Raw genomic sequence first — 24,421 nt, forward strand, 5'->3', positions numbered from 1 at the left:
GAGGATTGACCACAAGTTCTCAATGGGATTAAGGTCTGGGGAGTTTCCTGGCCATGGACAAGAAATATTGATGTTTTGTTCCCCGAGCCACCTAGCTATCACTTTTTCCTTATGGCAAGGTGCTCCATCATGCTGGAAAAGGCATTGTTCGTCACCAAACTGTTCCTGGATGGTTGGGAGAAGTTGCTCTCAGAGGATATGTTGGTACCATTATTTATTCATGGCTGTGTTCTTAGGCAAAATTGTGAGTCAGCCCATTCCCTTAGCTGAGAAGCAACCCCACACATGAATGCTCTCAGGATGCTTTACTGTTGGCATGACACAGGACTGATGGTAGTGCTCACCTTGTCTTCTCCGGACATGCTTTTTTTCCAGATGCCCCAAACAATCGGAAAGGGAAATACTTATTTCCCTCATTAAAATGGAAATCAATTTCTAACATTTTTTACATGTGTTTTTCTGGATTTTTGTTGTTGTTATTCTGTCTCTCACTGTTCAAATAAACCTACCATTAAAATTATAGACTGATCATTTCTTTGTCAGTGGGCAAACGTACAAAATCATCAGGGGATCAAATACTTTTTTCCCCTCACCAAACAGCCATGAAAAGTATATCTAAAAACTCTCTAGGCAGTCTGGTCTAAGTAGTGTGGTCTGCAATTTATCACAAGATACTCTACTCCAGGCGAGCAAAATCGAGAGACTTCCTCAGATTTCATGCACCAGCTGTTGTTAACAAATATGCACAGACCGCCGCCCCCCTCTCCCCCTCCCCCGTCTTACCAGAGTGTGCTGTTCTATCTTGCCGGTGCATCGTATATCCCGCTAGCTGAATATCCATGTCATCATTCAGCCACAATTCCGTGAAACACAGGATATTACAGTTTTTGATGTCCAGTTGGTAGGATATTCGTGATCGTACCTCGTCTAATTTATGGTCTAATGATTGCATGTTAGCGAGTAATATTGACGGTAACGGCAGCTTTCCACTCGCCTTCTGCGGATCCGTACGAGGCATCCCGCTCTGTGTCCTCTGTACCTGCGTCTCTTCCGTTTGCAAATAACTGGGATGTTGGTCTTGTCGGGTGTTCGGAGATTGTCCTGTGCGCCCTGCTTGCTGAAGAAAAAATATTTGTCTAATCCGAGGTGAGTGATCGCTGTCCTGATATCCAGAAGCTCTTTTTTGCCGTAAGATACGGTTGCAGAAACATTATGTACAAATGTACATAATAGCACAATTGGTTGGGCGCCCATAAAACTGCTGCCATTTCTTTCGGCACCATTTTGTTACCAACCTACCTATAAATATGCTGACTTGAATAGCATGTACCCCATAGCAAATGTTATTATGCATTCTCACTGGCCAAATAGGTGTCTCGATCTGTTTCTCAGGACAACCAAACATTGCACAATGAACTATCAGCCAGCAACTACTAGAAGGAGGCACCTTAAATTGAAGCACTGTTGTTAATTAAAACCTGTTAAAGATAGGGCTGATTACTGCCCCCTTTGGGGTGATTGGGTGCCCATAGTAAACAGAAAAAAAATCTGTCAAAAATTGCTAATATATGCATATAAAAATTATTATTGAATAGAAAACACTCTAAAGCTTCTAAAACCGTTTAAATTATGTCTCTATGTAAAGCAGAACTCTCAGGGCACTCATTCTCCCAAACTCTCTCTTGTCATCATAAAAGTTGGCCCAACTTTGACGTCATCGCCCCCACCCTTCCCAAGCGCTTACAGTCCTGGGAACAGTTTCTATCTCTTCAGCGCGATGTCTGCTTTCAATGGGGCTTCTCATTGTGAGAATCTCCCGCTCACGAGGGTTTTGGTGGGCCGAAACCTTTCGGTCACGCGAGAAAACAGGCTACTCTCATGCGCGCTCTGTCTTTGTTCCAAGATTGATTAAACGACTCGTGTGTTTCTCTTCGTCCTGAGAATTGCTGTGAAGCTAGATAACATGCTAATGCTGTGTTCTGAACATAGTTTGACAAGTTTAGTCGACATATAATATGTAATTTCGACGTTTTGGTGCGCACCCACTTTACTTTTTGGCTGCATTTCAACCGAAATGTGTCGTGTTTGATCACCGAAAGACACAGACTTCCAAACTAAAGCTGTTTTTGGTAAGTATAAACCCTTCCAGGTCTACTGATGGAAGAACAGCAAAGGTAAGGGAATATTTATGTGTTTATTATGGGTTTCTGTGGACTCCGAAGTAGAGGAGCCAAAATGCTAATTCCTGAGCGCCGACTCATATTATAGCCTAGTGAACGAAATCTGTAACGTTAAAAATAAAAGTAACACAGCGATTGCATTTAGAAGAAGTGTATCTTTCTATACATATGTAGAACATGCATATTTAGTCTAAGTTTATGTTGTGTATTCTATGTTAGCTGACGGCATATGCTGGAGCTATCGTCATTTCTCCGGACATTTGAGTAGCATTTTTTTGAAGATGCCGTCATTGTAAACAGATTTATGGATATATATAGCATATTATTGAAAAAAACAAATGTACTGTGTAACATGTTATATTACTGTCATCTGATGAAGATTTCAAAAGGTTAGTGAAATTATTTTTATTTTAATCCTGCGTTTGGTGATTGCATATTTTGTGGAATTTGGCTATGGAAATTAGCTTGGTCTTCGGTGTGTCTTCGGTGGTGGTTTGACATAAATATGTGCTATGTTTTCGCCGTAAAACATTTTAGAAATCTGACTTGCTGGCTAGATAAACAAGTTGTTTATCTTTCATTTGAGCTATTGGACTTGTTAATGTGTGGAGGTTAAATATTGTTAAGAATATTTTTTGCGTTCCATGCGCCACATTCCAGCTGACGGTGGGAGGGCTGGTTCCCAATTGGGACTCAAGATCCTCAACAGGTTTTAAGGTAACTGTTGTTCAGGAAAAGCAGTCATTACACAGTGAGCTGTCAGCCAGCAACAACAGTCAATCTGACAACAACCCTAAGGTGAGGCAGAGTAACTGCATTAGACTTTTTTTAAAAACACTTGTGTCTTCTGCATGGAAAGATTCTAATAATTATGAACATGAGTATACATGTGGAGAAAGAGGGATGTTTAGTGGAATCCTCAGTAAAAGGTGAGTCTAAGATCATCTGTAAAACAAATGTTTGTTTGCTTTAGTTACTTACAGTAAGAGTCTGTTCATTTTATAACTGCTCTACTGTTTTGTGTTCCAGGAAAAACCTCTCTGCACATAGTGAACTCTCAGCCAGCAATCACAGTCTGTCTAACAACAACAACCTTAAGGTGGCAGAGTTACTGCAATTAGACTTCGAAAAAACCACCTGGGTCAGAAATGATTGTCATCATTATGCACATGACATAAGTATACATGTTTATACTCATTAAAATGGTGATTCAAATTACACTGTGTCGTGACGTTGTATTAGTTAATGTGACAACTGTTGTTCATCAAATGATTAAAGTTTCTAATTGCGTGATTAACTGAATCAAGCAATTATTAACTCATTAACCTGGGGCACCATGGGAAAACTAGTTTCTATTTCCCAAATGAACTCAAAGAATTTCGATTTTACAACAGCCGCTAATTAACCAGTTGCCTCTACCAATCTCGTTCTGAACGTCGTATAGCCCGTGAATCTGCACGGACCCGGGTCTCACCAATGAGTTTGTACCACACCCATCTTAGTTGAATATTTACTTACTAAAAAGCTAAAATGATGATAAAAGATACACATAGACAAAACACATTATAGGCTATTGATTAGAACTTAGTATAATGGGCCAACACGCTATGGCGCGTGTTACCCACAATGGGGATTTCAAAAGAGAGAGAAAAAAGAAAGTACACGAGAAATATACATTTGGGTGAATTTGTCAGCTATGCTATTCTAACCCTAGCCTTGCCCCCAAACTGCCGCTGGGGTCAGAATATAATGATGTAATTACGTGGGGATGATCTCTGAGGATTCTCTGCGTAGGCCTTCAGCTGTTCGATGACGCACTACTTCAGCTGTTCGATGACGCACCTCTCTGAGCGTCCTCCCGATGTCAGTGTCCTTTTTGCTTAGGAGTCTGTTCCCTCACCCTTTGCTCTGGAAGGGATCTTCTGAGGACAGACAGCTCTGTTGCTCAGAGCTCACAGCATAGAAACGAAGCCCTTTAGATACCATGATTCGATGGGAGATGGAGGATAGGTGGTTCAACTTGAATTCACCAACTTAGACACAGCTACTCATCCATAGCTTGGGTAGAAAAGGATTTCTTTGTCTTCAAACTTGCATTGCGTTCTGGGTTCGTTGACTTTTTAGACCTTGCTGCAGCTTGGGTCACGTAGTCTTGTCTGTAAATTCTATACTCACAGGTTTTATACCCTTGGGTCAGAAGTGGGCGTAACCGCCTTTAGGGCAATTCTCTGGGCGTACCAAGTTAATGAGGCATGGTCTAGATTGTATTCAAATCCAATTTTAGACAACTAACTTAACATTTCATCTTCCCCAAAACATTCTCTTTGATTTGGATATTTCCCATACAACGTACAATGTATAAACATCAAACATATACTAGGAAAACTCACATTACAATGTTTTCGTAATAACGTCATCTATTAACCTTTAATAACAAAACAAAAATGACCATTTTCATATTCCATCTATCGTCATGACCACCATTGTGGCTGACGGAAACCATTGTTCCAAAGTCCCTTTATTTCATGTTTAATGTTCTGAGGCTGGTCCATAGTAACAGGACAAAGGAATTTGTCTGTGGCCTGAGATTTTCTCAGGAGCGTGAGGGGTCATAAAGCCCCCAAATCTTCAGACCCCTAGATCTCTCCTCCTCTGTTGGGATTGAGAGATAGTCTGTAGGGTTGTGGTCTCCTGTAACCTGACCTGGTCAGGACAACTGTATTCTCCTAAAAGGAAAAAAGGTTTTATTCCGTGGAATCCTCAAAAAGGGTGACAGGGTGACAGGTAAGGTGGAGGTGATATGATCCTTGACTACTCTCAAAGCACTTCATGATGACATGCCGGGGCGGAAGTAATTTAATTCCGTTATCTTTGCCTTCTTGGGTACAGGAACAATGGTGGCCATTCTGAAGCATGTGGGGACAGCAGACTGGGATAGGAAACTATGTGGGAGTGGAACTTTGAAAAGTACACAGAGTACAGCCAAGAAGGCTCTGAACCACTACATTAAGCATGTGATAAAGGAGGGGTGGGGGCAGGCTCGGAAGGCCCTGATGATCAACACAGACAAGTTCATCAGCACCGTGCAGGCTCTGGTTGTGGCCAAAGCTGCCCAGGCCGTCAGCGTCACTGCGCTCGTCATGTCCACCCGCGCCAAGTTTGCCACCAAGATCCAAGAGCTGTGCAAGGACCTGCAGGATGGGTTATTGGAGCTGAACAACGTGAAAACCCAGCTGCAGAAGACCAGGAATGGAATCAAGCTGGAGGAGGAGGATGTGAAGATGGATGATGGCCGGGAGTCAGACCCAGTTAGACTAGCTCAGCTTGACCAAAAGTTGGACAAGAAGGTCCAGGGGGAAAATAAAAAGGGAATAAGACCAATAAGGTGGTAGATAAGAGTTAGGAAGAAAAGGAAAGTAAAAAGGAGAACAATAGTCATTAAGAAGGGTTATTACTTTTGATTATTTCTCTATTTTCTTTCTCTGCATTGTTGGGAAGGGCCCATAAGTAAGCATTTCACTGTTAGTCAGCACCTGTTGTTTACGAAGCATGTGATAAATACAATTTGATTTGAGAAGACGGGGACTAAAAATGAAATAATGAAGTTGAAGTTGTGTGAGACTGTTGGAGTTGGAGAAAGAGGGGACGTGAGAGTGGAGACACCAATGTAAAAGGTGAGAATAATGGTAGCGAGGATTAAAGAGAAGGGTCTGTCTGAGAAAGGAACAGAGAGTAGAAACAGCAAAGAAAGATGCACAGCAAGAAGAAAGTGTAGGCTATATAGAAATAATGATGCTCAAATTGAAAATAATGAGATAATAACAAAATAATGAGGATTTCTTTCAGCCTAACTGAAGTGTAGATTACATCTCACATTCCAGTGTTTGAATTTATAAACAAGGCTGCATGTGATTTCTCTTAATGCGACTCTGTACTGCCAATGGCAATGTCTGCTTGAGGTATAAAGCCGGGTGTCACGGCTGATTTCCTCCTCTTCGTCTGAAGAGGAGTAAGGATCGGACCAAGATGCGGCGTGGTACGTGTTCATGACGATTTTAATAAGACAAGCACTGAACACTAATGAAATACAAAACAATAAACGAGGACGTACAAATACCAAACCGAAACAGTACCGTGTGGTGAAATAAACACAGACACAGAAACAATCACCCACAAAGTACCCACAGAATATGGCTGCCTAAATATGGTTCTGTTACAGGAATTATATTCCTCTATGTTTTAATACCCAATTAAAATGAAACACTCTGTCAATTCCTAAGAATTTGTAAGACTCTTATTTGCATAAAATGGACAGAGACCAGTCTCAAAAAATCAACCAGCTGCGTTTATTCTCGGGAGTACTGAACATGATACAGTTTACCACAGATTATAAACTGAAAATGCCGTCATTAGTTTTCTTAACACCCCGTCTCATCAACCAGCAGTACAATGGCTGTATAGTTCTCAAGCCTTCCCACATCGTCTCTCCCTACTAAGATAATTTATAACGCAAGCCAAGGTCTGCCTGTGTAGATAAGCATTCTAGCCAGTCTGGCTATAAGTTCATTCATTTCTACCAAGGAACAGACAGTCATTGTTCTACTTCTTGATTATATGTACACACATTATATTCAGTTCTAGGGTTAAAAGAAAATTCATACATCTATACAGTAACATAATAGTATTCTGATTAGTCATTCCTGATTGAAATGTATACATAATTAGTCATTATTGATAAAAAATCCCTTAACAGGTTCCCAATCAGAGACAACGATAGACAGCTGCCTCTAATTAAGAACCAATCTAGGCAACTATAGACATACAATTTACCTAGAAAGGACACAGCCCCATAAACTTACAAAACCCCTAGACAAGACAAACACATAAATCCCCCATGTCACACCCTGACCTAACCAAAATAATAAAGAAAACAAAGATAACTAAGGCCAGGGCGTGACCCTGGGAGCTGCTTGTGGATTTGACAGCTCTAAAGCAGTTCCACCTCAGATACCATCAAACATCAGCTATACAGATTTTGGTTAAAGTGGATCTGACGGAATCAGGCCCTAAGAAACAAGAGGTGGTAGTGAGGAATACTTCTGAAAAAAAGATAGATACAAGGAAAGCAAGCAGGCATGGCAGCAAAAGTGACAAAGAGCAAAACCAGAGGAGGAGTGAGAGGGATAGAGGTAGCAGTAGAGACGAAATACCAGAGATTGCTCTGGGATAAGACACAGTAAAGACCTGAAACGAGGGAGCAAAACAAAATAAACAGGTGAAAAGGAGTAAGACTGAAAAGGGGGAGATAGAGAGAGGGGTTAAGAACTGGAGAGCAGAGACTGATAGGGGATTTATATCTGAGCAAATTATGAAAGACAAGAATTGTACTTTTGAATTCCGTAAAGTGGAACCAAGATGGCGTAGCAGTGAAGACGTGTTTGTTTGTCCTCTCGTGTACTTTTGTATTTTTTCGTATTTTTTTGTATATATATTTCAATTTATTTTCATTCTCTTATCGATTTTTAATTAGATTATACCTTCCGGTAACCTGCCTCACCCAATGTGATACGGAATCGCTATTTTTTTTCAATTTTAGAACACATTCAAGAACCTCCAGAAGCTAACCAGCTAATCAGCTACAAGCTATTTAGCGATTGCTAGCCACTGCTAGCGGCTTTTACCTTCTGCACAGATACCAGCCCTGTTTTTAGCCTGGATAATACTTGCTAGTCTACCAGTATCGGACTGTCTCTCCACAACAACGTCGGATTCCTGCCATAATCCCTGGACCACTACTTCTGATCTTCACAGCTAGCTTGTAGCTAGCTAGCTCACCGTGGCACCTAGTACCGAAGCTATCCCTGAGGCCCACCTCCCGGCCTACTCAGCTGTTCACCCGAACCCCACTCATACACGGCAAGAGCCCAATACTCCACCGGATCCTTGCTGTAAACTCTGGACCTTGGCACCGGATCACCATTGCTACCGATTGGCTATAGTGGCTAACGCCACTGCCACGAAGCTAGCACCAGTTAGCCGTGAGCCAGGCGCATCTCCCGGCTAGCAAACTAAATTCTACAATACCTCTTTCGCCATCTGGCTTGGATTCTCTGTCGACATGGCGCCCCGCTGCACCACCACGACTGGTCTGCCGACAAATACTCCATCCGCTGTTCCTTCAACCAGCCTCCGTCGGAGCAGACGCTCCTACTAGCCCCGGGCTACTAACTTTAAACGCTGTATCGCCCGCGTGCTAGCGTAGTGGCGGCTTCCCTGTTCCATCTACTGCTGCCCCCTGGACACTATGATACTTGGCTACATAGCTGATGCCTGCTGGACTGTCCATTAATCACGGTACTCCATTCTGTTTATTTATTTTTTATCTGTTGGCCCCAGCCGCAAACTCAGGCTCTGTGTGTAGTTAATCCGACCCTCTCTGCCTAGTCATCGCCATTTTACCTGCTGTTGTTGTGTTAGCTGATTAGCTGTTGTCTCACCTGTTGTTTTAGCTAGCTCTCCCAATCAACACCTGCGATTACTTTATGCCTCGCTGTATGTCTCTCTCAAATGTCAATATGCCTTGTATACTGTTGTTCAGGTTAGTTATCATTGTTTTAGTTTACAATGGAGCCCATAGTTCCACTCTTCATACCTCTGATACCTCCTTTGTCCCACCTCCCACACATGCGGTGACCTCATCCATTACCACCAGCATGTCCAGAGATACAACCTCTCTTATCATCACCCAGTGCCTGGGCTTACCTCCACTGTACCTGCACCCCACCATACCCCTGTCTGCGCATTATGCCCTGAATATATTCTACCACGCCCAGAAATCTGCTCCTTTTATTATTTGTCCCCAACGCTCTAGGCGAACGGTTTTGATAGCCTTTAGCCGCACCCTCATCCTACACCTCCTCTGTTCCACGGGTGATGTGGAGGTAAACCCAGGCCCTGCATGTCTCCAGGCACCCTCATTTGTTGACTTCTGTGATTGAAAAAGCCTTGGTTTCATGCATGTCAACATCAGAAGCCTCCTCCCTAAGTTTGTTTTACTCACGGCTTTAGCACACTCTGCCAACCCTGATGTCCTTGCTGTGTCTGAATCCTGGCTTAGGAAGGCCACCAAAAATTTGGAGATTTCCATACCCAACTATAACATTTTCCGTCAAGATAGAACTGCCAAAGGGGGAGGAGTTGCAGTCTACTGCAGAGATGCCTGCAAAGTAATGTCATACTTTCCATACCCAAACAGTTAGAACTTCTAATTTTAAAAATGAATCTCTCCAGAAATAAGTCTCTCACTGTTGCCGCCTGCTACCGACCCCCCTCAGCTCCCAGCTGTGCCCTGGACACCATTTGTGAATTGATCGCCCCCCATCTAGCTTCAGAGTTTGTTCTGTTAGGTGACCTAAACTGGATATGCTTAACACCCCGGCTGTCCTAAAATCTAAGCTCGATGCCCTCAATCTCATACAAATCATCATATAACCCACCAGGTACAACCCTAAATCTATAAACAAGGGCACCCTCATAGACGTTATCCTGACCAACTGGCCCTCCAAATACACCTCCGCTGTCTTCAATCAGGATCTCAGCGATCACTGCCTCATTGCCTGTATCCGCTACGTGTACCCGGTCAAACGACCACCCCTCATCACTGTCAAACACTCCCTAAAACACTTCTGCGAGCAGGCCTTTCTAATCAACCTGGCCCGGGTATACTGGAGGGATACCTCATTCCGTCAGTTGAGGATGCCTGGTCATTCTTTAAAAATAACTTCCTCACCATCTTAGATAAGCATGCTCTATTCAGAAAATGCAGAACTAAGAACAGATATAGCCCTTGGTTCACTCCAGACCTGACTGCCCTCGACCAGCACAAAAACATCCTGTGGCGGACTGCAATTGCATCGAATAGTCCCCGCAATATGCAACTGTTCAGGGAAGTCAGGAACCAATACACGCAGTCAGTCAGGAAAGCAAAGGCCAGATTTTTCAAGCAGAAATTTGCATCCTGTATCCTGTCATAAAAAATCCTACAATGTGATTTTCTGGATTTTTTTTCTTCTCATTTTGTCTCTCATAGTTGAAGTGTACCTATGATGAAAATTACAGGCCTCTCTCATCTTTTTAAGTGGGAGAACTTGCACAATTGGTGGCTGACTAAATACTTTTTTGCCCCACTGTATATTGTATATCCATCCTGCCCTGCCTATCTAAGGTCTTCGAAAGCCAAGTCAACAAACAGATCACTGACCATCTCGAATCCCACCGTACCTTCTCCGCTGTGCAATCTGGTTTCCGAGCCAGTCACGGGTGCACCTCAGCCACGCTCAAGGTACTAAACGATATCATAACTGCCAGTGATAAAAGACAGTACTGTGCAGCCGTCTTCATCAACCTGACCAAGGCTTTCGACTCTGTCAATCACCATATTCTTATCGGCAGACTCAGTAGCCTCGGTTTTTCTAATGACTGCCTTGCCTGGTTCACCAGACAGAGGTCAGTGTGTCAAATCGGAGGGCATGTTGTCCGGTCCTCTGGCAGTCTCTATGGGGGTGCCACAGGGTTCAATTCTCGGGCCGACTCTTTTCTCTGTATATATCAATGATGTTGCTCTTGCTGCGGCGATTCCCTGATCCACCTTTACGCAGACGACACCATTCTGTATACTTCTGGCCCTTCCTTGGACACTGTGCTATCTAACCTCCAAACGAGCTTCAATGCTATACAACACTCCTTCCGTGGCCTCCAACTGCTCTTAAACGCTAGTAAAACCAAATGCATGCTTTTCAAAAGTTCGCTGCCTGCACCCGCACGCCCGACTAGCATCAGCACATTGGATGATTCCGACCTAGAATATGTGGACATCTTTAAGTACCTAGGTGTCTGGCTAGGCTGTAAACTCTCCTTCCAGACTCATATCGAACATCTCCAATCTAAAATCAAATCTAGAGTCGGCTTTCTATTTCGCAAAAATGCCTCCTTCACTCACGCCGCCAAACTTACCCTAGTAAAACTGACTATCCTACCGATCCTCGACTTCAGCGATGTCATCTACAAAATAGCTTCCAATACTCTACTCAGCAAACTGGATGCAGTTTATCACAGTGCCATCCGTTTTGTTACTAAAGCACGTAGATTATGTATGCTCTAGTCGGCTAGCCCTCGCTACATATTCGTCGCCAGACCCAGTGGCTCCAGGTCATCTACAAGTCTATGCTAGGTAAAGCTCCACCTTATCTCAGTTCACTGGTCACGATGGCAACACCCTCCCATAGCACGCGCTCCAGCAGGTGTATCTCACTGATCATCCCTAAAGCCAACACATCATTTGGCTGCCTTTCCTTACAGTTCTCTGCTGCCTGTGACTGGAACGAATTGCAAAAATCGCTACAGTTGGAGACTTTCATCTCCCTCACCAACTTTAAACATCTGCTATCTGAGCAGCTAACCGATCGCTGCAGCTGTATATAGTCCATCAGTAAATAGCCCACCCAATTTACCTACCTCATCCCCATACTGTTTTTATTTATTTACTTTTCTGCTCTTTTGCACACCAGTATCTCTACCTGCACATGACCATCTGATCATTTATCACTCCAGTGTTAATCTGCTAAATTGTAATTATTCGCCTACCTCCTCATGCCTTTTACACACAATGTATATAGACTCTTTCTTTTTTTTCTACAGTGTTATTGATTTGTTTATTGTTTACTCCATGTGTAACTCTGTGTTGTTGTCTGTTCACACTGCTATGCTTTATCTTGGCCAGGTCGCAGTTGTAAATGAGAACTTGTTCTCAACTAGCCTACCTGGTTAAATAAAGGTGAAGTAAAAAAATAAATACAAAAAGTCCACGTGGAAGAGGTGAAACAATTATTGTTGTCTATCAACAATGACAAACCACCGGGGTCTGACCACCTGGATGGAAAATTACTGAGGATATTAGCGGACGATATTGCCCAATCTTTAATTTAAGCCTACTAGAAAAGTGCATGCCCCCAGGCCTGGAGGGAATTCCAGTCATTCCACTACCCAAGAATAGTAAAGCCCCCTTTACTGGCTCATATAGCCGACCAATCAGCCTGTTACCAACCCTTACTAAACGTCTGGAAAAATTGTGTTTGACCAGATACAATGCTATTTCACAGTAAACAAATTGACAACATACTTTCAGCATGTATGTAGGGAAGGACACTCAACAAGCACAGCACTTCCATGACCTCTATACCAGTCAGAGGAAGGCCCCCCAAAAAATTGTCAAAGACTCCAGCCACCCAAGTCATAGACTGTTCGCTCTGCTACCGCCCGGCAAGCGGTACCGGAGCACCAAGTCTATGTCCAAGAGGCTTCTAAACAGCTTCTACCCACAAGCCATAAGACTCCTGAACACCTAATCCAATGGCTATCCAGACAATTTGCATTGCCCCCCCCCCTTTTTACACCGATGCTACTCTCTGTTGTTATCATCTATGCATAGTCACTTTAATAACTCTACCTACATGTAACTAACCGGCCCCTGCACATTGACTCTGTACCAGTACCCCCATGTATATAGTCTCACTATTGTTATTTTACTGCTGCTCTATAATTACTTGTTACTTTTATTTCTTATTTCTATCCATATTTTTATTCATTGCATTGTTGGTTAGGGGCTCGTAATTAAGCATTTCACTGTAAGGTCTACACCTGTATTCGGTGCATGTGACAAATAAAATTTTATTTGCACAAATGACTGATGATTGGCTAAGATAAAATGATTGTGAGGGCTGTCTTGTTAAACTTCAGTGCAGCTTTTGACATTATTGATCATAGTCTGCTGCTGGAAAAACTGATGTGTTATGGCTTTACATCCCCTGCTATAATGTGGATAAAGAGTTACTTTTTTTAATGGAAGCCTCTCAAACATAATCCAGGTAGAAGCAGGAATTCCCTAGGGTAGCTGTTTAGGCCCCTTGCTTTTTTCAATCTTTACTAAACTACATGCCACTGGCTTTGAGTAAGGCCAGTGTGTCTATGTATGTGGATGACTCAACACTATACATGTCAGCTGCTACAGCGACTGAAATGACTGCAACACTTAACAAAGAGCTGCAGTTAGTTTCGGAATGGGTAGCAAGGAATAACTTAGTCCTAAATATTTCCAAAACGAAAAGCATTATATTTGGGACAAATCATTCACTAAACCCTAAACCTCAACTACATCTCATAATGAATAATGTGGAAATTGAGCAAGTTCAGGTGACTAAACTGCTTAGAGTTACCATGGATTGTAAACTGTCATGGTCAAAACATTTTTATACAACAGTAGCTAAGATGGGGAGAAGTCGGTCCACAATAAAGCATTGCTCTGCATTCGTCACAACACTATCAACAAGGCAGGTCCTACAGGCCCTGGTTTTGTCACACCTGGACTACTGTTCCATGTATACCCCACAAGACATGCCACCAGAGGTCTCTTCACAGTCCCCAAGTCCAGAACAGACTATGGGAGGCGAGCCATGACTACATGGAACTTTATTCCACATCAGGTAACTGATGCAAGCAATATAATCAGATTTAAATAGCCAGTTAATCTGTATGTCATTCCACTGTACTTGCTATTAATTCTATCTGACGGTGTTTGCATGTTTAGGTAAACCCCCCCCCCCCAAATAAAACAATTTGCTTTGCTCAATCTAGTAGTGTGGTCAGGTACTTGGGAAAATGTCAGTTGGATCAGAACAGTGCAGCACGGCTGGCCCTTAAAAGTACACGGAGAGCTAACATTAATGACATGCATATCAATCTCTCATGGCTATGAGTGGAAGAGAGATTGACATTATCATTACTTGTTTTCGTAAGAGGTGTTGACAAGCTGAAGGTACCGAGCACCCATGTATACCCCACAAGACATGCCACCAGAGGTCTCTTCACAGTCCCCAAGTCCAGAACAGACTATGGGAGGCGAGCCATGACTACATGGAACTTTATTCCACATCAGGTAGCTGATGCAAGCAATAGAATCAGATTTAAAAAGCAGGTAAAAATACACCTTATGGAACAGCGGGGACAAAGGGACAGGAGCCTGGGTGATGCTGAAAGGGACAAGAGACTTGGTGATGCTGAAAGGGACAGGAGACTGGGTGATGCTGAAAGGGAGAGGAGACTGGGTGATGCAAGGGACAGGGGAGAGGGCGAAAGGGACAGGGGAGAGGGCGATGCTGAGCAAAAGCCTCTCGGCCAAGGCTCTCGTCTGCATTATTAACTACTGAAAATGTGATTAAGTATTCTAAAATGGATTGACATGGTGTTTGGTTTTTAGATTATTTATTTGGGGGACAAATCAAAAGCCAGTCATTGTGTTGCTAATATTTGCTCCTTCTTTGAAACTAGAGCAATGGAACTTCAAATGGTGCCTTTTATACACATTTGTCATTAAACTTTTTTAAAGTGATTTTTTTAAACAAGGTCATTGTAGAGATTGTTGTATTAAAATATATCTCTGTCTGAAAACTGGTAGTGGATTCAAACGGACTCAAATCACTTTAAAGAACAATGCTTGCTGCTCATGTGAATATCCTCAAGGTTTTCTTTCTCTGTTTAAATGTTTGCCATGACCACTTTTCCAATGTCAGAGATCAGTGTGTCGCAAACTCAGGTGTTTTTTGCACAATTTGAATGCTGGCCTCAAATTACTTTTGGTGTGTTTATAGCAATGTTGTTGCCACTGAACTCCTAAATTTGTTCTTTATTTAATGGTTACTGATACATGGGTAACATTCACATGTGGGCAGCATGTAGCCTAGAGGTTAAGAGTATTGGCCTGGCAATCAAAAGGTCTCTGATTCGAATCCCTGAGCAGACTAGGTGGAAAATCTGTCGATGTGCCCTTGAGCAAAGCACTTAACCCTAATTGCTCCTGTAAGTCACTCTGGATAAGAGTGTCTGCTAAATTACTAAAATGTAAATTCCATTAACATAGGTTTATGTTTTTTGAGGTGTTGGTTTCTGAAAAAGAATAGAGCTAACTTCTAACATAATTTGTTTTTGCCACACTGAAATTATCTAAAAATGCTCGCTGTACTTTAGTATACGGCTTAAAACTAAAGCAGATACAGCCATGCTCTTACCACTTGAGGGCGACAGAGTTGTAGTACTGGAGGTCTCTTTTTCAGATGAGCCCTGTATAACACGACAAATATCAAAATACAAGAAACACATTAAAATGTCACATCCATATACACATGAATATACTTAATATACACAACAGTACACAAAAACTTCAATCGACTTGAAATAACTTGGAAGAATTTTTAAAAGAATAGTAGGTAAATATTGTACATTCCAGGTATGAAAAGCTCTTAGAGATTTACACAAAAACCCTCACAGCTGTAATTGTTGCCAAAGGTGATGGTAACATGTATTCACTCAGGGGGTTGAATATTTATCTAATCAAGATATATGTGTTTTATTTTTCATTACTAAAAAAATTAAAACATAGAATACTTCTTCCACTTTGACATTAGAGTATTGTGTGTGGATTGTTGACAAAAAAAATTACAATTTTAATCCCACTTTGGAACATAACAAAATTAGTAAAAAGTCAAGGGGTGTGAATACTTTCTGAAGGCATTATATGTTTGTTGACTGTTATACAGGCACTGGATTATGAGCTGTCTTGTTTGCAGGGTCGATTCCAGACATATGCAACATCAGCGGTCGCTTAGGGCCACCAGCCCATGAAATGGGATGAAAATACCCTCAAATTAAAGCAGACAGTCTGCACTTTAACCTCATCACTGTATCATTTGAAATCCAAAGCGCTGGAGTAAAGAGCCAAATTAACCAATGTGTCATTATACCATTACTTTTGGAGTTCACTGTATGCCTCAATGCGATCATATTTGTGGGTTGTTGGGGGTGTGGCTTTCAGTTAGTTATTTTTTGGCCATCCATCCCATGAGAGGGAATGTTATTCCAGTTAATCTGTATGTCATTCCAGTGTACTGCTTGCTATTAATTCTATCTGACGGTGTTTACATGTTTAGGTAAAAACACCCCCCAAAAATGCGTTTTGCTCAATCTGATTGGGTGGGCCTGCCTCCCCCAGTGATCTTCTACACTATATCGCAATTGAAATGTAAGGAAAATGTATCGAGTTGAGATATGCAGCGTTTAGGACTACAAAGAATGCAGTCTCCGCAAACGCTGAATATTGTCTTTAAACTTTTATCGTGCTATAGCCCTTAGTAATAATAGCGATAACTTCATGCATTAGCTGCAGAGGCTACAATCAATCAATCAATAAAGTTTGATTGTTGATCCCCTTTTGTATCTGGTTTTCAATCAGCATCTGAGCAGAAAAGTTGTCCAGCGTAACTTGAGTATGTGTAGTTATTTTTACCTGAGTTTAACCTGCTGGTAATGAACCCAATAAAAGTTTAAGGGGAAGCTGTTTCACAACAGGAGGAAGTATACTGTAGGTTTCACCAGAAACACAATGCAACCTATAAAGAATTTAAAGGATACCATGTAACAAATGATGAACTACAGCCAGGAAGGTGTGTCAACTGAACCTGCGTCAGTAACTGGAGCTGATTGTGTTTTGTTTTTTTGTCCCATGATCCCTGTTATGATTACCTGCTCTCAGGTGGAACGAATCCAAGTGGACTTGATTCAAGAATGCAGACCAAAAGTCCCTTCTTTCTCTCTCCCTCTCTTTCCATGGCATGACGATGGGTTTTACTGTTGACATCAAACCCAGAAAATGTGGAACACAACCAGTAAAACCATGTTTGAAGAATGAAGCATTTAGTGCTTTTAGCTATTATTCTGCTTGATTGTTTGTGTTGTCTATGTTTGCTATAGTTCACACTGGCCAAGACCTGGGTAAAATACTATACCTTTAAAAGAATGAGCTTCGCGATATGCAGGTTAATAATTAAATGTGTGCATTTCATATGAAAATCAGGTAAAGGAAGTGAACCAGACAGTCTGCTGAAAAGGAAACGCTGACTGATCGTCGCGATCAGGACGTGTGCTGACCAACTGGCAGGTGTCTTCACTGACATTTTCAACATGTCCTTGATTGAGTCTGTAATACCAACATGTTTCAAGCAGACCACCATAGTCTCTGTGCCCAAGAACACGAAGGCAACCTGCCTAAATGACTACAGACCCGTAGCACTCGTGTCCGTAGCCATCTAGTGCTTTGAAAGGCTGGTAATGGCTCACATCAACACCATTATCCTAGAAACCATAGACCCACTCCAATTTGCATATCGCCCAAACAGATCCACAGATGATGCTATCTCTATTGCACTCCACACTGCCCTTTCCCACCTGGACAAAAGGAACGCCTATGTGAGAATGCTATTCATTGACTACAGCTCAGCGTTCAACACCATAGTGCCCTCAAAGCTCATCACTAAGCTAAGGACCCTGGGACTAAACACCTCCCTCTGCAACTGGATCCTGGACTTCCTGACGGGCCGCCCCCAGGTGGTGAGGGTAGGTAGCAACACATCTGTCACGCTGATCCTCAACACTGGAGCCCCCCAGGGGTGCGTGCTCAGTCCCCTCCTGTACTCCCTGTTCACCCATGACTGCATGGCCAGGCACATCTCCAACACCATCATTACGTTTGTAGACGGCACAACAGTGGTAGGCCTGATCACCGATAAGACAGCCTATAGGGAGGAGGTCAGAGACCTGGCCGGGTGGTGCCAAAATAACAACCTATCGCTCAACGTAACCAAGACTAAGGAGCTGATAATGGATTACGGGAAAAGGAGGACTGAGCACGCCCCAATTCACATCGACTGGGCGGTAGTGGAGCAGGTTTCAAGTTCCTTGGTGTCCACATCACCAACACCATTTTTTTACACTGCTGCTACTCGCTGTTTATTATTTATGCAGTCACTTTACCCCTACATACATGTACACATTACCTCAATTACCTCAACTAACCTGTACTCCTGCACCAATGGAGGCTGGTGACTTGAAAAATTGAGGAGGATGGGAGACCCACGATATAGGCGCTGAGCGCACAGAGATGTCAAAATGTGTATCAAAAATCATCAAAATAGTTATTTTAACCTGAAGCATTTAATAAAGATATGTATAGTACAATATTATGGGGATTGGGAATGAGAGGGCTAGCTACACAGTTGAATGAGTGTATGAGGCATGAGTTGAGGTGTTCACAGGCTTGACTTCAATGCAGGATTTGCCTGGGAAGACAAAAAACAACAACACACTACAAAGTTAGGCAAAAGAACAAAGAATGAGTTAGTCCAAGCAAAGAGTAAAATCATTGATGTGTAATAATGTAAGTGTATATGTGATTGACTCTACATAGAGTAATGAGAGAAAATTGACAGGGGTACTCACAGTGCTTGGAGAGGAAACATGCAACGTGCCAGTGGATGAGCGGGCACATGAGACGTGGCTTAAGTTCATGTCAGGACAGAGTTGACAATGGTAGTAGAGTGGACTGGTCATCACCTCTTAAAATCAGGGAACAGCAGGGGACTTAAAATAAATAAAAAATAAAAAATAAAAAATATCAGATATAAATAAAAAATATCAGATATATTCCATTACAGCTGCTCCATCATAGGTTTGAACAAGTTTCTCTGTGAAGTTAAACACAAGAGTTGGCATCTCGCCCACTTAATACATCAAAGTAGCCCAAGAAACATTCTTGAATATTTGAACATCTTGGCCATGTTCACTTATAATCTCCACCAGGCACAGCCAGAAGAGGACTGGCCACCCCACATATGCTCTCTCTAATTCTTTCTTTCTTTTTCTCTCTCGGAGGACCTGAGCCCTAGGACCTTGCCCCAGGACTACCTGACATGATGACTCCTTGCTGTCCCCAGTCCACCTGACTGTGCTGCTGCTCCAGTTTCAACTGTTCTGCCTTATTATTATTCGACCATGCTGGTCATTTATGAACATTTGAACATCTTGGTCTGTTATAATCTCCACCCGGCACAGCCAGAAGAGGACTGGCCACCCCACATAGCCTGGATCCTCTCTAGGTTTCTTCCTAGGTTTTGGCCTTTCTAGGGAGTTTTTCCTAGCCACCGTGCTTCTACACCTGCATTGCTTGCTGTTTGGGGTTTTAGGCTGGGTTTCTGTACAGCACTTTGAGATATCAGCTGATGTACGAAGGGCTATATAAATACATTTGATTTGATTTGAATAAACGCCCTGATCATCAACTGAGGGCTGAGTTTGCTTTATGAATGTTTGTATCATGCAGTCCTATGCAACTGTAGGCCTTATAGAATTGTTTACTAACATCTGTCATTACTATTATGTTGATTGATTCTTTCCAGTTAATCATTTTGGATTGAAAACGTATTGGCAGCCTAGCCAGCCCGATTTGGGATATAAACAAAATTTGATCACATTCACATTTTCTGGACTATAAATACAGATGGACTATAAATACATAACGTTACCAATTAGTTTACCCTGACCAAATGGACAGCGAACATAGGCTGTATGCATCTGCTCATTTTAGTAGCCTACAGTTGCTCAGACTGAAAAGTTGTCTCGTTTTCATCCCATACAGCAAGTACCCCCTGTATATAGCCTTGTTATTTTGTGTTACTTTCTTTCTTTTTACTTTAGTTTGTTTAGTAAATATTTTCTTAAATCTTATTTTTCTTAAAACTGCATTGTTAGTTAAGGGCTTGTAAGTAAGCGTTTCACTGTAATGTATAACACCTGTTGTATTTAGAGAATGTGACAAACAACATTTGATTTGACTTGATTATCAGACCGGTTTCTTTTTAATCGCACATTATTTCCTTCTATGTGTGATTTCAAAATAACTCATTGTTATACCGCCCAAGCCTAATGGAGAGGATGCATGTAGGTTTGTATCTATCAATATAGGGTTGGTCAGTTGAAGAATTGAATTGACATCAGTACTTAGCCCACTAGTTCTCTAAGTTTGCTTACACCACTTACACCAATAATTGGTCTTTTGACCAATCAGACCAGATCTTTTGTCAACAATTGGTCTAGACCAGTGGTTCTCAAACCTTGTCCTTTGCCTTAGCACTACACAGCTGATTCAAATCATCAAAGCTTGATGATGAGTTGATGATTTGAATAAGATGTGTAGTGCTAAGGAAAAAACATAATGTGCAGCCCTTTGGGTCCATAGGACCAGGACTGAGAACCACTGGTCTAGACTAATAGTTTCCTTCTTGTAAATACACAATGTGACAGGGCAAATGAGGAACTGAATTTCTGAATTCATACAGTATTATTCCATTGCATGGTAACACACCTTTACCGGTAATCCACGCCCTGCCTCCTTCCACAGGAACATGTAGATAAGGAGTAAAAAACATATTACAGAATTTAGAAAGTATTAATCCCGCTGAGACAGTGTATTGACTAAAGGATAAACTTACTAAGTACAGGACCAAGTGAGTCTTGTATTTGTATTTAAGAATACTCTGCATTTAGATTTAAAACATTTGGTTGATGGCTTCTTAAAATATGACAAATGTATTTCTCTACCTTCAGAAAAGATAACAATGAGTGTTTTTAAAGTTATGTAAAACATTTTATTTCTGATAATTGTTCTATTTTCTCCACCATTTACCATGTTCCCATGTAGGAATGGACCGAGGACTTCTCTTTGTGGCCTCTATGGTGATGGGCTGCCTGGCACCAGGTGTTAGTGGAAACGGACATCTCTCGTATGCCAATAATACGGAGGTAAGGTTCTCAATCTACTCTTTCCAGCAACACGTTTATGGACCAGGGGCCGGATTCACAAAACATTACTTACGAAAAAAATTAAGAAGCTGCTGAAAAAAAAAAAAAAGAAGAAGTTCATAAGAAAGTTCGTAAATGCGATTCCTCAAAATGTTCTTGGGAATTCGTCGTTTTCTTAGAAACTTCGTAAATATATTTCTTAAGAACTTCGTAAATATCGTCTTATGTGGCATTGACATTAGTGGCGTGCTTGAAACTAATAAATAAGCCTATGTGTAATGAATGATAGGATTTGGCCCACTATAGGTGTTGATGTTTACATTTTATTACTTTTTTTGTTGCTTTATATCTCCAGAATATTTGTTTTTGTTTATGTCTCCAGCTCGCGAACCCTTTTATACACGCATCCAAAAAAACGTGATCTTTCACACATTATAGGAAGACTAGCGTTAACTGCTGTACATCAAAATAAAAATTTCAGCAAACGAGCTTGAAGTGATGGTGGAGGAAATAACAGCCAGGAAAAGGTTGCTGTTGGGGAGACTTGATAACTGCGGGGTCAATGCAGACAAAAAAGAGAGAGGATGGGCGAGTGGCCGAGTCTCTCAATGCTGTCGGGGTTATGGCAAAGGACAGTGACGCCTTAAAAAAGAAGTGGTCCGACATCAAGTCCGCTGCTAAGAAGAAGGGAGCTGAGAGCCCATTAATGTGGACCAGCTGGAGGAGAAGGTGGTAGAGGGACTGCGCAACCGGTAAACTAGGTAGCTAGCTACCTTCGCTAGCCAAGCGTCCCGACATTATAGCCAACAACATAGCTAACTTAGCCAAGTTCTTTGCAAATTGACGAAATAACGCTAGCTATTTAACACTTAGAATATTGTAATATATTGTTAATTACTAGTTAGCTAGATAATGCACGTTTAATTTGTTTTCTTTCTGTATTTAAATACCCGGTTGCCAGCTCTATCTGGTGCAAGAGAACGTTAATGTTTACAAAATTATCTAGTCGTCTCAAGACAAGGGTTTAGCTGTCCTAAAGTTCAGTACATTTCAAATAAGAAATCCTAAAGCATTATTTTCAAAAATCCCATTTCATAACTTTCTTCATAGGAAGAAACTTAGGAAAAACCTTAAGAACATGTCCAATAAGTTTGAGGAATAGCAACTTTGCTTAACTTTCTTCTTAAGTCTATAGTTATGAAAAATGGTCAGTTAAGAAATTTATTCTTAAGAAAATTGTGAATCGGGCCCCAGATCCTAACTTAAAGTCATAGTTCACTCCCAAATCAAAGTTAGGCCGATGATTTTAGAAGTCATTGGTATGATGTCAATGAGTCAACAGCCCACACATTTAGATATTGAAATGAACTTGTGTGTGTGCATAACCTGAACTAGATTTGCTGTGTGTGGTTTGACAGGTGAATATCACACGGACAGGCTGTGGATTGACTAAGCTGTGTGTAGAGACCCCAGAACAATGTGATCCTACAGGAAAAACAAGCTGCCTCTTCGCTTCCATCGTCACCACCGCCCCCTCTCCTCCTAATGGAGTAGACCTGTCAGTTGAGCTCCTTGGGGACTCCAGTGGATACATTGCTCTAGGACTGACTGCCAACGAGACAGAGGTAACACATGCGCGCACACACAACCAGAAAAACAAGGTGAAAACATAACCACATAATTATTACTTTTTGGACTTCTTCCCAAAGACAAGACATTAAGGGACCTTTCTTTGGACATTAAATTGTTGTTGTAGTAGAGGTAATGATGATTGTCTGTAACCCATGCTCTCCCTCTCTTCTATGAATAGGGAACGTCTATGGTTTTTATCTGTGCCCAGAACAGAAATGGCAGTTTCTTCTTCTGCTCTGCCCAGCGCAACAACCTCAACAACACAATTTCTCTGACACAAAGGGTGAAGAGGCTTTCATCTAATCAATTGACACTATTGAGGTTGGTTATTGACTGTAGGCAAATGTAACACTTTTTCTTGTTCCCAGATTGTGAAAAACATCACTGGCTCAGTCAATGGGACTTTCATAAAGTGTAAATTCATGCTGCCAGCGGTTAATGCAACAACCAGGACCAGTCACGTCACCACCTTCGTCACCTTCCTCGCTGTGGGAAATGTCAGAAACGGTAAGTGTTGACCTGATATTGGAACCAGGCACAGACCCCCCTCTCACTGTAATCATTTTATCTTTTAAACATCTGCCTTCTGCTTCATCCCTACTTATTCAGGTATGGGTATTGGTGACATCAACATACGCTTGACCAATGAACCGTTGAACCTGGCTGACCCTACCAGCAACGTTGCAGCAACAACAACAACAACAGCAGGCAGCAGCGCACTCACATCCCAAGGTAAGCAAATCAGGCTTGAGCTAGAAGTTGCCCTTAATCAACCATAGATCTGGTGGGGTCATGTCTATTCTAGTGCTTCCCAGTGTTCTGTCAGGTCCATAACATCCAGTCAATCCATACTTCCCTTTCAGCTGTGATGGTCCTGCTCAGTGTGCTGATGTATCGTCTTTCCTGAAGAGAACCTGAAGGTTAGCCAGCTTCAACAGCAATGGAAAGAGAACCCTTTTACACTAAATATTTGAAGGAAAATTGACTCCGTATCTCAGATGAATTACTGTTACGTGCAATGCTACTGTTAATGTGGGATCCTGGTAACTTAAATGTGTGTGAAAGGAAACAATTAGAATGTATGTATGCTATAGTAAAAGGAATTAATTGGTTCATAATGTACAGTTGAAGTCAAGTCTACATACACCTTAGACAAATACATTTAAACTCAGTTTTTCCCAATATTTAATCCTAGGTCAATTAGGATCACCACTTTATTTTAAGAATGTGAATAATAGTGATTTATTTCAGCTTTTATTTCTTTCATCACATTCCCAGTGGGTCAGAAGTTTACATACTCAATTAGTATTTGGTAGCATCGCCTTTTAAATGATTTAACTTGGGTCAAATGTTTTGGGTAGCCTTCCACGAGCTTCCCACAATAAGTTGGGTGAATTTTGGCTCATTCCTCCTGACAGAGCTGGTGTTACCGAGTCAGGTTTGTAGGCCTCCTTGCTCGCACACTCTAAGTTCTGTCCACAAATTTTCTATAGGATCGAGGTCAGGGCTTTGTGATGGCCACTCCAATACCTTAACTTTGTTGTCCTTAAGCCATTTTGCCACAACTTTGGAAGTGTGCTTAGGGTCATTGTCCATTTGGAAGACCCATTTGCGACCAAGCTTTAACTTCCTGTCTTGAGATGTTGCTTCAATATATCCACAATTTTCCATCATGATGCCATCTATTTTGTGAAGTGCACCAGTCCCCCCACTTACATGATGCTGCCACCCCCGTGCTTCACGTTTGGGATGGTAATCTTCAGCTTGCAATCCTCCCCTTTCTCCTCTAAACAGTTCTAGTTTTGTTTCATCAGACCAGAGGACATTTCTCCAAAAAGTATGATCTTTGTTGCAAACCGTAGTTTAGCTTT

General features: G+C 41.8%; 1 protein-coding gene and 1 long non-coding RNA gene across 3 annotated transcripts; one reads left to right on the top strand and one right to left on the bottom strand.

Annotated features, from left to right (window-relative positions):
- The first annotated feature begins 1,065 nt into the window (after positions 1–1,065).
- On the top strand, positions 1,066–23,668 carry LOC112260748 (putative ferric-chelate reductase 1). 2 transcript variants are annotated; one of them, XM_024436069.2, is made up of 7 exons: positions 1,066–1,146; positions 20,818–20,918; positions 22,337–22,543; positions 22,729–22,833; positions 22,919–23,057; positions 23,160–23,282; positions 23,414–23,668. In XM_024436069.2, exons 2-7 carry the CDS (start codon positions 20,820–20,822, stop codon positions 23,455–23,457), a joined length of 717 nt encoding a protein of 238 aa, XP_024291837.1. In that variant the 5' UTR covers positions 1,066–1,146; positions 20,818–20,819; the 3' UTR covers positions 23,458–23,668. The 2 variants fall into 2 exon arrangements, with proteins under 2 accessions (XP_024291837.1, XP_024291836.1); XM_024436068.2 differs by lacking the exon at positions 1,066–1,146 and adding an exon at positions 20,469–20,623.
- On the bottom strand, positions 18,083–20,892 carry LOC112260749. The gene is made up of 4 exons (XR_002955048.2): positions 20,803–20,892; positions 20,482–20,508; positions 18,561–18,701; positions 18,083–18,400 (listed from the first exon to the last, which is right to left on the bottom strand). It is a non-coding gene; the product is annotated as an uncharacterized LOC112260749 (long non-coding RNA).
- Positions 23,669–24,421: the final 753 nt, after the last annotated feature.

Source organism: Oncorhynchus tshawytscha, linkage group LG10 (genome assembly GCF_018296145.1).
Source record: "Oncorhynchus tshawytscha isolate Ot180627B linkage group LG10, Otsh_v2.0, whole genome shotgun sequence".
Taxonomy (NCBI): Eukaryota; Metazoa; Chordata; class Actinopteri; order Salmoniformes; family Salmonidae; genus Oncorhynchus; species Oncorhynchus tshawytscha.

What these genes read in the sequence shown, in the direction of transcription:
- LOC112260748 (XM_024436069.2), top strand. Translation starts at nt 20,820, where the DNA reads ATGGACCGAGGACTTCTCTTTGTGGCCTCTATGGTGATGGGCTGCCTG. An exon ending in TGTGGGAAATGTCAGAAACG is followed by an intron (nt 23,058 to 23,159) that starts GTAAGTGTTGAC and finishes CTACTTATTCAG; the next exon opens with GTATGGGTATTGGTGACATC. An exon ending in CAGCGCACTCACATCCCAAG is followed by an intron (nt 23,283 to 23,413) that starts GTAAGCAAATCA and finishes CTTCCCTTTCAG; the next exon opens with CTGTGATGGTCCTGCTCAGT.